Raw genomic sequence first — 11,868 nt, forward strand, 5'->3', positions numbered from 1 at the left:
AAAGAATGCGTTGTATTATTTGTATCTTACTCCATTATGAAAGATCTAACCAGGGCCACTGCCTCTTTTGAACAAGGGCGCCATCTGTGGCTTGACCCTCACATATTATTGATCAAACAAACAAACAAAACTAGCCGAGGTAGTGTAGAGAGTACTGCACTTAAAACATCTGCTAGCCAACTACCCCACCCGACTGCGCCTGTGGCTATATAAACCCCCACCCAGCCGGCCGGTCGCTTCGATCCTGCAAGTCCATCAACCGAGCAGCAGCTAGGAGTACATAACATAGCAAGTGAAAGCAGTGAGCTCCGTCGGTCGGTGACTTTTGTGATCGGCTGAAGCTAGCAGAGATGGCAGTTTCTTCTGGCCGCGCGGCAGCGTCCGCCGCCCTCCTCCTTCTCCTCCTCCTCGCCACAGGTTTGTTTGTTCTCGGTGCTCCGCCACGGTGACTTTGTTTCGTCAGATCTCGGTGCCCTGTCAATAAACAAGCCATTTTGATTTAAGCTGTGACTTTTATCGGGTTTGCAGAGCTGGGGACGACGACAGTGGCGGGGGCGGGGGAGAGGACCTGCAAATCGCAGAGCCACAACTTCAAGGGGGAGTGCACGAGCACGACCAACTGCGCCAGCGTGTGCAAGACTGAGGGCTTCCCCGACGGCAAGTGCAAGTCGCACTACTTCGTGCGCAAGTGCTTCTGCATCAAGGACTGCTGACCGGCTAGCGCTCCGCAGACCGGCGATCGACCTCCGCTTCTTCTGTTCCTGTTGATCAATCGGCTGCTAGTTGTTCGTCCGTCGCCGCTCGCGCGTCTGTCTGCTAGATGTGTCCTCCGCGCGCGCTTAGAATAAAGTAGAATTGGAAATTAAGTGATGTTGTGTGTGTGAACCTTTGCTGCCACAGATTTTGCGCTTGCAAAAACTTCACCCGCTGTATCCTGGTTCAGCAATCCTCGAGCTCGCGAGTCGCGGCTGACGAAGCCGCGCAGGACGGCAGGAGAATTGCACTCCAATCCATGGATGCCCGCGCCGATCGACTTGGCAAGCCGCGCGCTATAAAGACATCATGCATTCGCTGCGCTGCGTGCGACAATGCTTGCGTCCGCTCCGATGGATGGATGCGTTAATCAGGTAGTAATGAGCGCCATGGATGCGTCCAGCTCCATCCATCGGCAAAACGTGAATACAGCCGCGCGCGGATGTTCATTGTTGACCGCAAACGTGAGAGCGCAATTATTTTGGCCGGTTGCTACTCGAAAACCCAACCGCCCGCCCGCGTCCTTTAATAACTTTTAAGTTTTAATTTTTTTACATAAAAGACCAAAAGACCCGACATTGAATTAATAACCCCTTCAACAGGGATAAGATACATGATGTTAAACCCACGCGAACTAACAAGAAAGCTACAACCAGAATGAATAACTGGCACGCCTCATAAGAAGACTACGCTGAATCTGAGCAGGAATAGTGTCGGGCCAGAGCTCACCTAGAGAGCGAACCAACAAACACGCATGCTGTCAATAGACCGATCATCGTAGGCGATGCCACCAGAGGCCAACCACCACCAGGAACCAGCCACCGCTGCCCACAAAACCAATAAGCAGCTCGAGGGTAGTACAACGAGGGAGCAGAGCACGAAGCAAGCCTTGCCAAAGATCGCCGGATGAAGATCGACCATCCAAAGATATCGGACCTCCGCTACATAACCAATGGAGAGCCGCATGTTGTGAGCTACAAGATGATGCCTTCAAGAAGAGCATGACACGAGAGCACCGGCACCACCCGATCCGAGGATCTAGGGTTTTTACCCGGAGCCCGTAGCAGGACAAAGAGAATCCCCAACGATGCCTTTAGGAAGGGCAGAGTGTCCACGGACGTCGCCGTCATGGCCCAAGCAGGCAAGGGTTTCCCCTTGGCAAAGTTTCTCCACCTACTACAAATTGGACCAACCATCGAACCACGGATGACCCACCACCACAGAATGCTCGCTGGTGCCACGCCGTCCTCACGGGAGTGGGCATTGTCCAGCACCCAAGCCTCTGGCCCGCCCGCCATCCAGCAAGCTCTCACCTAGGGTTTCGCCTTGCCACTCGCGGGAGCGGGCATGACGAAACTGCTCTCTCACTTTTAAGCATTAATCAAGTTACCAAATGTTATATGTACCGAAAAAATACTCATCCCTCCGGCTTTGTTTACGAGGCCACATTCCAAAATCTCTAATATTTCAACCAATCTATATTTATATCTATATCTATACTATCTATATCTATACTATCTATATATATCTATACTATATATATCTATATCTTTCTTTAATAATAAAGAGAGAAACATTTAAGTTATTTCGTCAGTGAGTTTCGGTTGTCCGTTATTGGTGTTTCCTTCATCCGTCCTCACATGAGCGTCTCTTTCGCTTTCGTAAGTCACCTCTGTATAAGGTCTGGTCTCGGGCCTAGGTCAGGAAACGAGTCCAGATCGACATACCGCACCATATGTTAAACGCATAACCGAGCCTGCCATGGTCGATCACAGCCGACCCGACACTGAGGATAGGTTAGATGGAATGCAAGGACGACCGTCGAGGACCGCAGTGAATAGGAGGAGTAGGTCGAGGTGCCCATGGACTCTTTCCGATCTAACTTTTGGGACTGCAGATGCTAGGAATGCTCAACTTTTGGGATGCCTTGCCTGTCGAGGAAACGAAAAACGAGGAGACAAAATCTACCATGATAAACACGAGGCCATCCTGGTTTCGGCACCCCAATCATGGACTCCACCAGGCGATGTAGAAATTCTGCTTTGCCGCTGCTTGCACTCGTGCTAGCGCGCCATGAAAAAGGTAGGGATGAAGAACGAAGACCAGCAGATTGTGGAGGGGAGGGCTGGTTCTGTGGCAGCCATGGATGCGGTAGTGGAGCTCTGGCCGAGGTTGCGGCGCTGCACTAGAGGCGACATGTGATCGGTGCGGCTGGTCCATGCGAGGGGCTACTATTGTAAAGGCCGGGGTGTCACGGACACCTGCGTTGTTTCTGGTTTCGTCAGGCTCTGTGCAGATCGATCGCTGTGTCATCGATCAAGCCCGAAATATGTTATGATTAGGTTTGGAGAATTTCCGCGTCGAACTCAGCCCCGAATCCGTTCTAAGGTGTTCATATCCGATTTTAAAGAATCCGACGAATAAGGATATTCGACTCCAAAGTGTTGCTCCGGTATTGTGTAGGATATGATATAGCAAATAACATGTGGATATGAATTATCCAAAATTTAATTAGGATAATCAGAAGATTTTGAACGGGATAATCTGATTTTTAGTCAAAAGCCAAGGCCGATCTTACAAGATTAGTACTTATTGAATTACGAAATTCATTTGGCAAGCATGTTTAGTTCTAAATCCTATCAATGATTGAGCTTTAGCCTAAATTGTATCTCTTTTTTCTTAACTACACAAGACTGACTCCCCCTTAACCCTTAAGATTTGCAAAAACTATAACTATCTACCGATGATCATATATCCAACTTTTTTTTTCTGGTCCGAGTCCATCCTGTTACAGATTTGAATCTGCAGTCCTGTATATTAGCATTCGAATCTGAAACCGGTCAATAACCGCTTAGATCCGAATCCCAAAAATATGTGGTAAAGGATATGGTATGAGTAAAATTCAATACGACACGATCCGTTTACACCCCTAGTTATAATTATGTGCCGCTCAGATATTTTGTGTCGTGTAACGGTCTGCTCGACTAAGGTATATATGAAGTCTGATGAGGTTCAGCCTGTCGAGTCCACCATCGCCACTGTCCTAAATGGTTTTGCTGAGCGGTTAGCTGGTCTAAGGCAATGCCGGTAGCTAGACTTCGTAATTCTGAAATCTAGGTATCTCTCCATGCTCTCTTTCTATGCAATTATTTGCTGAATGTGTACGGTAGATATGATGTGGACAAGTTAACTTAGCTAAGAATTTTGTTTGATGTTATGGTAGAGAAGGAGCTGTATCCTGGACCGCTGTTATTTCTGTTCTTATCCCTAATCGAGGAAGACGAAGTACCAATTCATCTCGGCAAGTTGCTTAGACCCATACATCGCAGCGATTTCTTTTTTCTTGCTTTCACTTTGTTCTGTATATATATGAGCTAAATCCTAAATGGAATAAAGCTTGTGGGCATAAACTCAAGTGTTATATTATTTGAGGAGTAATTTAAACCCTCTTTTGTTTTCCTTTCTCAGCTAGCTCAAATCCTTCTTACAAGTTTTCTGAAAATTTTAGGTACATTCTAGGGGCAAAAATCAGGAGTTCTACATCCAATGAAAGTATATATAGCATCAACAAATGTGAATGAATTACCCTACATTTGTGTGTGCAGTTTATTAGACATTTACGATTGGCAATAGTACAGTTACAACATATCCAAGATAGACTACTTGATTTTTAAAAATTTCTGGTGTAACTGAATTGTTGCTTTTGTCTACACATTTGTCCTCTGCAGCAATCGCGAAAATAGCTATTTCTCACTTCTAATTTATACCATTTTTAGAATACTTATTTTTATTTTTGATAGTATGAAATTTGTTTGGTCAATGTTTGAGATGTTGGTTGCACGTGCACAGATTAATATGTCATTGGATCAAGGAACACCACTCGAATGCAAGTAATTCCTAATGTAATGGAAGCCAGATTTAATTATAATACTATAAACTTCATACTTGACAAGATTGAGTTATGCAAATAGTTGCATACACCGTCATTCTTCATTAGTGAAATTTTCAAAGCCCTAACAATTATTAAATAAAAAATTAATCCGTAGCAAGGCGCGAGCAATTTCCTATTCATAATTGTGTTCTCTTTTGCTAGACAGTTACCATAACATTTAAGCTGTAATCATCAAGATATTAAATGTTATATGTACCGAAATAATACTCATCCCTACATCTTTGCTTACAAGCCCATATTGCAAAATCTTAAATAGTCCTACCAAACTATATCTATACCTCATAATGAAGGAAGTAAGATTTTTTCCCAAATTTTCATCCGTTTTGGATTTGCCCTTATTTTTCAAACAAAATATCATGTAGTGCCACCGCTTAAGTTAGATAAATATTCGCCACTCCCGCGATCGACCAGTGTTGTTGCCCTGGACAGCCATAAGCCCACCAGGACCGGCTCCCTTCATCTCACCTTGGCATGTATTACGTTGAGTAGTCTCAAAAAAAAGTATTACATTGAGTACATCATGCCCTAGCCCATCCCCGTCCAGTATAAATGGAGTACCTCAGTTCAAACCATATATAGGTCAACATTGCGGCAACATGACTCGGCTATGGGGTTACTTCGAGCGCCGAGCGGCGGCGCGCACAACAACTCGATGGAGGGAGGACGTCGGGCGATGCATGATCAAGTGGCTAAGTGCTGGAGACCGGCTTGCTGTAGAGGGAAACCTGAAGCGTGACCACGTCGGAAATTACCAATACCCTGCCCTAATCTACAACCATCGATAAAAAAAACACGGAGCGGTTGGTCAATAGGATGTATGGGTGCGCATCGGCCTCGGCTTCCTTCTTGGCGAAATAGAGCGAGAATTCCACCACTCCTCGAGGATCCGGGAGCCTACGACATGTCACGTTCGATGATGGCCATTGGTAACAACAACGATTTCGCTTCTTTGTTGCCATGGCGAAAAGCCACGAGATGATACTGATGGCAACAATTCCGTGTGTACCAACTCGTTGGAACTTCAAGTGCAGAGTGTTGTAGCAAGCGTCTTTTTCCCATAAGGGTGAATCGAGGGTTTGTATCGAACTATCGGGGAATTGGCTTAGAACTATCTTTTGCTTCTTCTCTTCAAGCAACCTACAATACAAAAAAATTGCCTTGTATCTCCAACTTCACCGTTTGGGTGTCAAGCACAAGGTTTCGTATGAGTAAAATTGAAATAACTTGTAAATAAAATAAAGTAAAACAACCTATAACTAGGCAAGCAAGGTAAAAGTAATAATAAGATGGTCTCTTTAGGTTTTGGTTTGTGTTTGCTAGTAGTAAAAGTATTTTTATATTTTCGGGTTTAACTAATATGCGAAATACTAATGATAGCAATGGTGTTGTAAAGTTGTTTATTATGATTAAAATTGAACCGGGGTTCATGGATTCACTTGTCTATTCTCTCATATGGTGTAGTGTACACAAAACAAATCATAACCAACATAATATTGATGAAACTTCATTATGTGTGTGATTAGCATCCATACAAGCATCATGTCTTATCATAGAGATGATGCAACACATCTCTCTTATGCGGGGGGGAATCCAAGCAATTTAGAATTAAGAATTATCAGAGCATAGCCTTAGAAACTTTGACATGATGTTTGAGTAAAAAAGTATGCTACCTTAACAAACAAGACTATCATAGCTGTTAGTAGATAGTTGTAGCACATGAATTCACTTAATCTCTAGTGAGGTAACAAAAGATAGGTAAAAACCATAGGATATATCAAAAAAATCACTATTCAATCACTACCATCATGTTACTCCAACTAATACACACGTTCCTCCACACATGTTCTCTCATATAAGTTGGATCAAAATAACCACTTAAGAACGGGGCACATGATATGCATGTACTCATACATCTTACACATAATAGGATTTCAATCTCAAATACCAACTCATAGAATAAAGATTCACCACATATAAATTACATATATGACCATAATCATGTAGGGCAGCTCATATGGTACTAGATCAATGATAGAACAAAAGAGAAATACATCAAGCTAATTCCACAAACCGATAGTCCAGAGGTGTACTACTCCCTCTTCATCATGGTGATGACAGTGGAGATGTTGGAGAAGGTAGAGATCCCTCCGGACGCGGCTCCGGCGGAGTTTCCGCTTCCATTTTTCACTGGTTCTACCTTTAATTTGGTGGTTGGATGTTTTTGTGGCGCTCTCCTCGAGGAATCCCCAGAGATCCTTTTTATAGGAATTTTTAGGTCAAAAAATGAACTGGAGATGAAGACGGAAGGCTGGCAATGCTCGAGGAGGAAAATCCCTATGGTGGCGCGGCCCCCCTCCTGAGCTACTCAGCTCGCCAATCGCCATTGCTTCGTGTCCCTCGATGGGGGTGGGGAACGACGTAAGGTAGGAGGACACGACGGTGAGTTGGGAGGCGGAGGGGGATGATCAGGGCATTACCCTTCGGGTACCCGACATTTCTATACCCGGTGCAGATTATGAAGATGGACCAGCACAAGGACTAGACAAGCTGGACCCACATGTAATATTGACTTGGACTACAAGAAAGAAGACTCCAATACGTATTCTACTAGGACTCTTGTAACCCTAGCATGGTTGCATATATAAAGCCAGGCAGGGGCACCCCTAGAGGACAACTCAAGAAAAAAAAAATACACGCGATTCGCCTAGACATCGCAACCCGCAGATTAGAACTAGACTAGATTCAACTCCGCCTATGGCGGCCCCCTGTACACATATATTAATATAGTGGATTGCTAGCAGGACGTAGCGATCCTCCACCGCGGGGACGTGAACGTGCCTTCTCTCGCTCCCGGAATCTCCATCGTTTCCTTCTGTCAATCCTAAGCCCCTCATGGTGGGCATTACCGACACTACTAGGAAATAGCTATTAAGTGGCGCACCACTATTCCCCATCAGTGGCGCACTGCTGGTGCGCCACTACTATCACGCCATGATACGTCTCCAACGTATCGATAATTTCTTATGTTCCATGCCACATTATTGATGTTATCTACATGTTTTATGCACACTTTATGTCATATTCGTGCATTTTCTGGAACTAACCTATTAACAAGATGCCGAAGTGCCGATTCTTTGTTTTCTGCTGTTTTTGGTTTCAGAAATCCTAGTAACAAAATATTCTCGGAATTGGACAAAATCAACGCCCAGGGTCCTATTTTGCCACGAAGCTTCCAGAAGTCCGAAGAGGAGACGAAGTGGGGCCACGAGGTGGCCACACCCTAGGGCGGCGCGGCCCCCCCTTGGCCGCGCGGCCCTATGGTGTGGGGCCCTCGTGCCGCCTCATGACCTGCCCTTCCGCCTACTTAAAGCCTCCGTCGCGAAACCCCCAGTACCGAGAGCCACGATACGGAAAACCTTACTGAGACGCCGCCGCCGCCGATCCCATCTCGGGGGATCCAGGAGATCGCCTCCGGCACCCTGCCGGAGAGGGGATTCATCTCCCGGAGGACTCTACGCCGCCATGGTCGCCTCCGGAGTGATGTGTGAGTAGTCTACCCCTGGACTATGGGTCCATAGCAGTAGCTAGATGGTTGTCTTCTCCCCATTGTGCTTCATTGTCGGATCTTGTGAGCTGCCTAACATGATCAAGATCATCTATCTGTAATTCTATATGTTGCGTTTGTTGGGATCCGATGAATAGAGAATACTTGTTATGTTGATTATCAAAGTTATGTCTATGTGTTGTTTATGATCTTGCATGCTCTCCGTTATTAGTAGATGCTCTGGCCAAGTTGATGCTAGTAACTCCAAGAGGGAGTATTTATGCTCGATAGTGGGTTCATGTCTCCGTGAATCTGGAGGGGTGACAAGAACCTCTAAGGTTATGGATGTGCTGTTGCCACTAGGGATAAAACATTGGTGCTATGTTCAAGGATGTAGTCACTAATTACATTACGCGCAATACTTAATGCAATTGTCTGTTGTTAGCAACTTAATACTGGAGGGGGTTCGGATGATAACCTGAAGGTGGACTTTTTAGGCATAGATGCATGCTGGATGGCGGTCTATGTACTTTGTCGTAATGCCCAATTAAATCTCACTATACTCATCATAATATGTATGTGCATGGTCATGCCCTCTTTATTTGTCAATTGCCCAACTGTAATTTGTTCACCCAACATGCTGTTTATCTTATGGGAGAGACACCTCTAGTGAACTGTGGACCCCGGTCCAATTCTCTATACTGAAATATAATCTACTGCAATACTGTTCTACTGTTTTCTGCAAACAATCATCTTCCACACAATACGGTTAATCCTTTGTTACAGCAAGCCGGTGAGATTGACAACCTCACTGTTTCGTTGGGGCAAAGTACTTTGGTTGTGTTGTGCAGGTTCCACGTTGGCGCCGGAATCCCTGGTGTTGCGCCGCACTACATCCCGCCGCCATCAACCTTCAACGTGCTTCTTGGCTCCTCCTGGTTCGATAAACCTTGGTTTCTTTCTGAGGGAAAACTTGCTGCTGTGCGCATCATACCTTCCTCTTGGGGTTCCCAACGAACGTGTGAGTTACACGCCATCAAGCTCTTTTTCTGGCGCCGTTGCCGGGGAGATCAAGACACGCTGCAAGGGGAGTCTCCACTTCCCAATCTCTTTACTTTGTTTTTGTCTTGCTTAATTTTATTTACTACTTTGTTTGCTGCACTAAATCAAAATACAAAAAAAAAATTAGTTTCTAGTTTTACTTTATTTGCTATCTTGTTTGCTATATCAAAAACACAAAAAAATTAGTTACTTGCATTTACTTTATCTAGTTTGCTTTATTTACTGTTGCTAAAATGGCCAACCCTGAAAATACTAAGTTGTGTGACTTCACAACCACAAATAATAATGATTTCTTATGCACACCTATTGCTCCACCTGCTACTACAGCAGAATTCTTTGAAATTAAACCTGCTTTACTGAATCTTGTTATGCGAGAGCAATTTTCTGGTATTAGTTCTGATGATGCTGCTGCCCATCTTAATAATTTTGTTGAATTGTGTGAAATGAAAAAATATAAAGATGTAGATGGTGACATTATAAAATTAAAATTGTTCCCTTTCTCATTAAGAGGAAGAGCTAAAGATTGGTTGCTATCTCTGCCTAAGAATAGTATTGATTCATGGACTAAATGCAAGGATGCTTTTATTGGTACATATTATCCCCCTGCTAAAATTATATCTTTGAGGAGTAGCATAATGAATTTTAAACAATTGGATACTGAACATGTTGCACAAGCATGGGAAAGAATGAAATCCCTGGTTAAAAATTGCCCAACCCATGGACTGACTACTTGGATGATCATCCAAACCTTCTATGCAGGACTAAATTTTTCTTCGCGGAATTTATTGGATTCAGCTGCTGGAGGTACCTTTATGTCCATCACTCTTGGTGAAGCAACAAAGCTTCTTGATAATATGATGATCAATTACTCTGAATGGCACACGGAAAGAGCTCCACAAGGTAAGAAGGTAAGTTCTGTCGAAGAAACCTCTTCCTTGAGTGATAAGATTGATGCTATTATGTCTATGCTTTTGAATGATAGGACTAATGTTGATCCTAATAATGTTCCATTAGCCTCATTGGTTGCACAAGAAGAACATGTTGATTTGAATTTCATTAAAAATAATAATTTCAACAACAATGCTTACCGGAACAATTCTAGTAACAACTATAGGCCATATCCTTATAATAATGGCAAGGGCTATGGTAATTCTTATGGAAATTCTTACAACAATAATAGGAGTTCACCCCCTAGACTTGAAGCCATGCTTAAAGAATTTATTAGTACACAAACTGCCTTTAACAAATCTGTTGAAGAAAAGCTTGGGAAAATTGATATACTTGCTTCTAAAGTCGATAGTCTTGCTGCTGATGTAGATCTTTTAAAATTGAAAGTTATGCCTAATGAAAATCATCATAATAAAATTGTTACTACATCAAATGCCATCCAAGGTAGAATTAATGAGAATATAAGATTAATGGCTGAACTGCGTGCTAGGTGAGATAGAGAAGAAAATGAAAAACTAGCTAAAGAGAAGAATGTAGCTAAAGTTTGGACTATTACCACCACTCGTAATGCTAATGCTACACATGTTGCTGCACCTCCTACTATTGATAATAAAAGAATTGGTGTTAGCAATGTTTCCACTTCTAATGCAAAGCGCGAGAAACTGCCCGAAACTGCTAAAACTGCTGAAACTGCCTGTGATAAAGCTGCTGAAATTTTTTCCAACATTGGGGATGATGATCCCATTGCTTTAGATTATAATGGTTTGAATTTTGATGATTGCCACATCTCTGAAGTTATAAAGTTCTTGCAAAAACTTGCTAAAAGTCCTAATGCTAGTGCTATAAATTTGGCTTTCACGCAACATATTATAAATACTCTCATAAAAGCTAGAGAAGAGAAACTAGAGCGCGAAGCCTCTATTCCTAAAAAGCTAGAGGATGGTTGGGAGCCCATCATTAATATGAAGGTTAAATATTTTGATTGTAATGCCTTATGTGATCTTGGTGCAAGTATTTCCGTTATGCCTAAGAAAATTTATAATATGCTTGACTTGCCACCGCTGAAAAATTGTTATTTGGATGTTAATCTTGCTGATCATTCTATAAAGAAAACTTTGGGGAAAGTTGATAATGTTCGCATTACCGTTAACAATAATCTTGTCCCCGTTGATTTTGTTGTCTTGGATATTGAATGCAATGCATCTTGTCCCATTATATTGGGAAGACCTTTTCTTCGAACTGTTGGTGCTATCATTGATATGAAGGAAGGTAATATAAAATATCAATTTCCTCTCAAGAAAGGTATGGAACACTTCCCTAGAAAGAGAATGAAGTTACCTTTTGATTCTATTATTAGAAAAAATTATGATGTTGACACTTCGTCTCTTGATAATACTTGATACACACTTTCTGCGCCTAGCTGAAAGGCGTTAAAGAAAAGCGCTTATGGGAGACAACCCATGTTTTTACCTACAGTACTTTGTTTTTATTTTGTGTCTTGGAAGTTGTTTACTACTGTAGCAACCTCTCCTTATCTTAGTTTAGTGTTTTGTTGTGCCAAGTAAAGTCGTTGATAGAAAAGTTCATACTAGATTTGGATTACTGCGCA

At 43.0% G+C, this 11,868-nt stretch overlaps 1 protein-coding gene across 1 annotated transcript; it reads left to right on the plus strand.

The window, feature by feature from the left end:
* The first annotated feature begins 256 nt into the window (after positions 1 to 256).
* LOC127325720 (defensin Tm-AMP-D1.2) lies at positions 257 to 885 on the plus strand. The gene is made up of 2 exons (XM_051352530.1): positions 257 to 417; positions 529 to 885. The coding sequence occupies exons 1-2, from the start codon at positions 351 to 353 to the stop codon at positions 711 to 713; spliced, it is 252 nt and encodes an 83-aa protein (XP_051208490.1). The 5' UTR covers positions 257 to 350; the 3' UTR covers positions 714 to 885.
* The last annotated feature ends 10,983 nt before the right edge of the window (positions 886 to 11,868 follow it).

Source organism: Lolium perenne, chromosome 6 (assembly GCF_019359855.2).
Source record: "Lolium perenne isolate Kyuss_39 chromosome 6, Kyuss_2.0, whole genome shotgun sequence".
NCBI lineage: Eukaryota > Viridiplantae > Streptophyta > Magnoliopsida > Poales > Poaceae > Lolium > Lolium perenne.

Excerpts from the sequence above, each read along its gene's own strand:
- LOC127325720 (XM_051352530.1), top strand. The coding sequence starts at position 351 with ATGGCAGTTTCTTCTGGCCGCGCGGCAGCGTCCGCCGCCCTCCTCCTT. Across the intron at positions 418-528 it reads TCTCCTCCTCCTCGCCACAG|AGCTGGGGACGACGACAGTG; the intron begins GTTTGTTTGTTC and ends TCGGGTTTGCAG.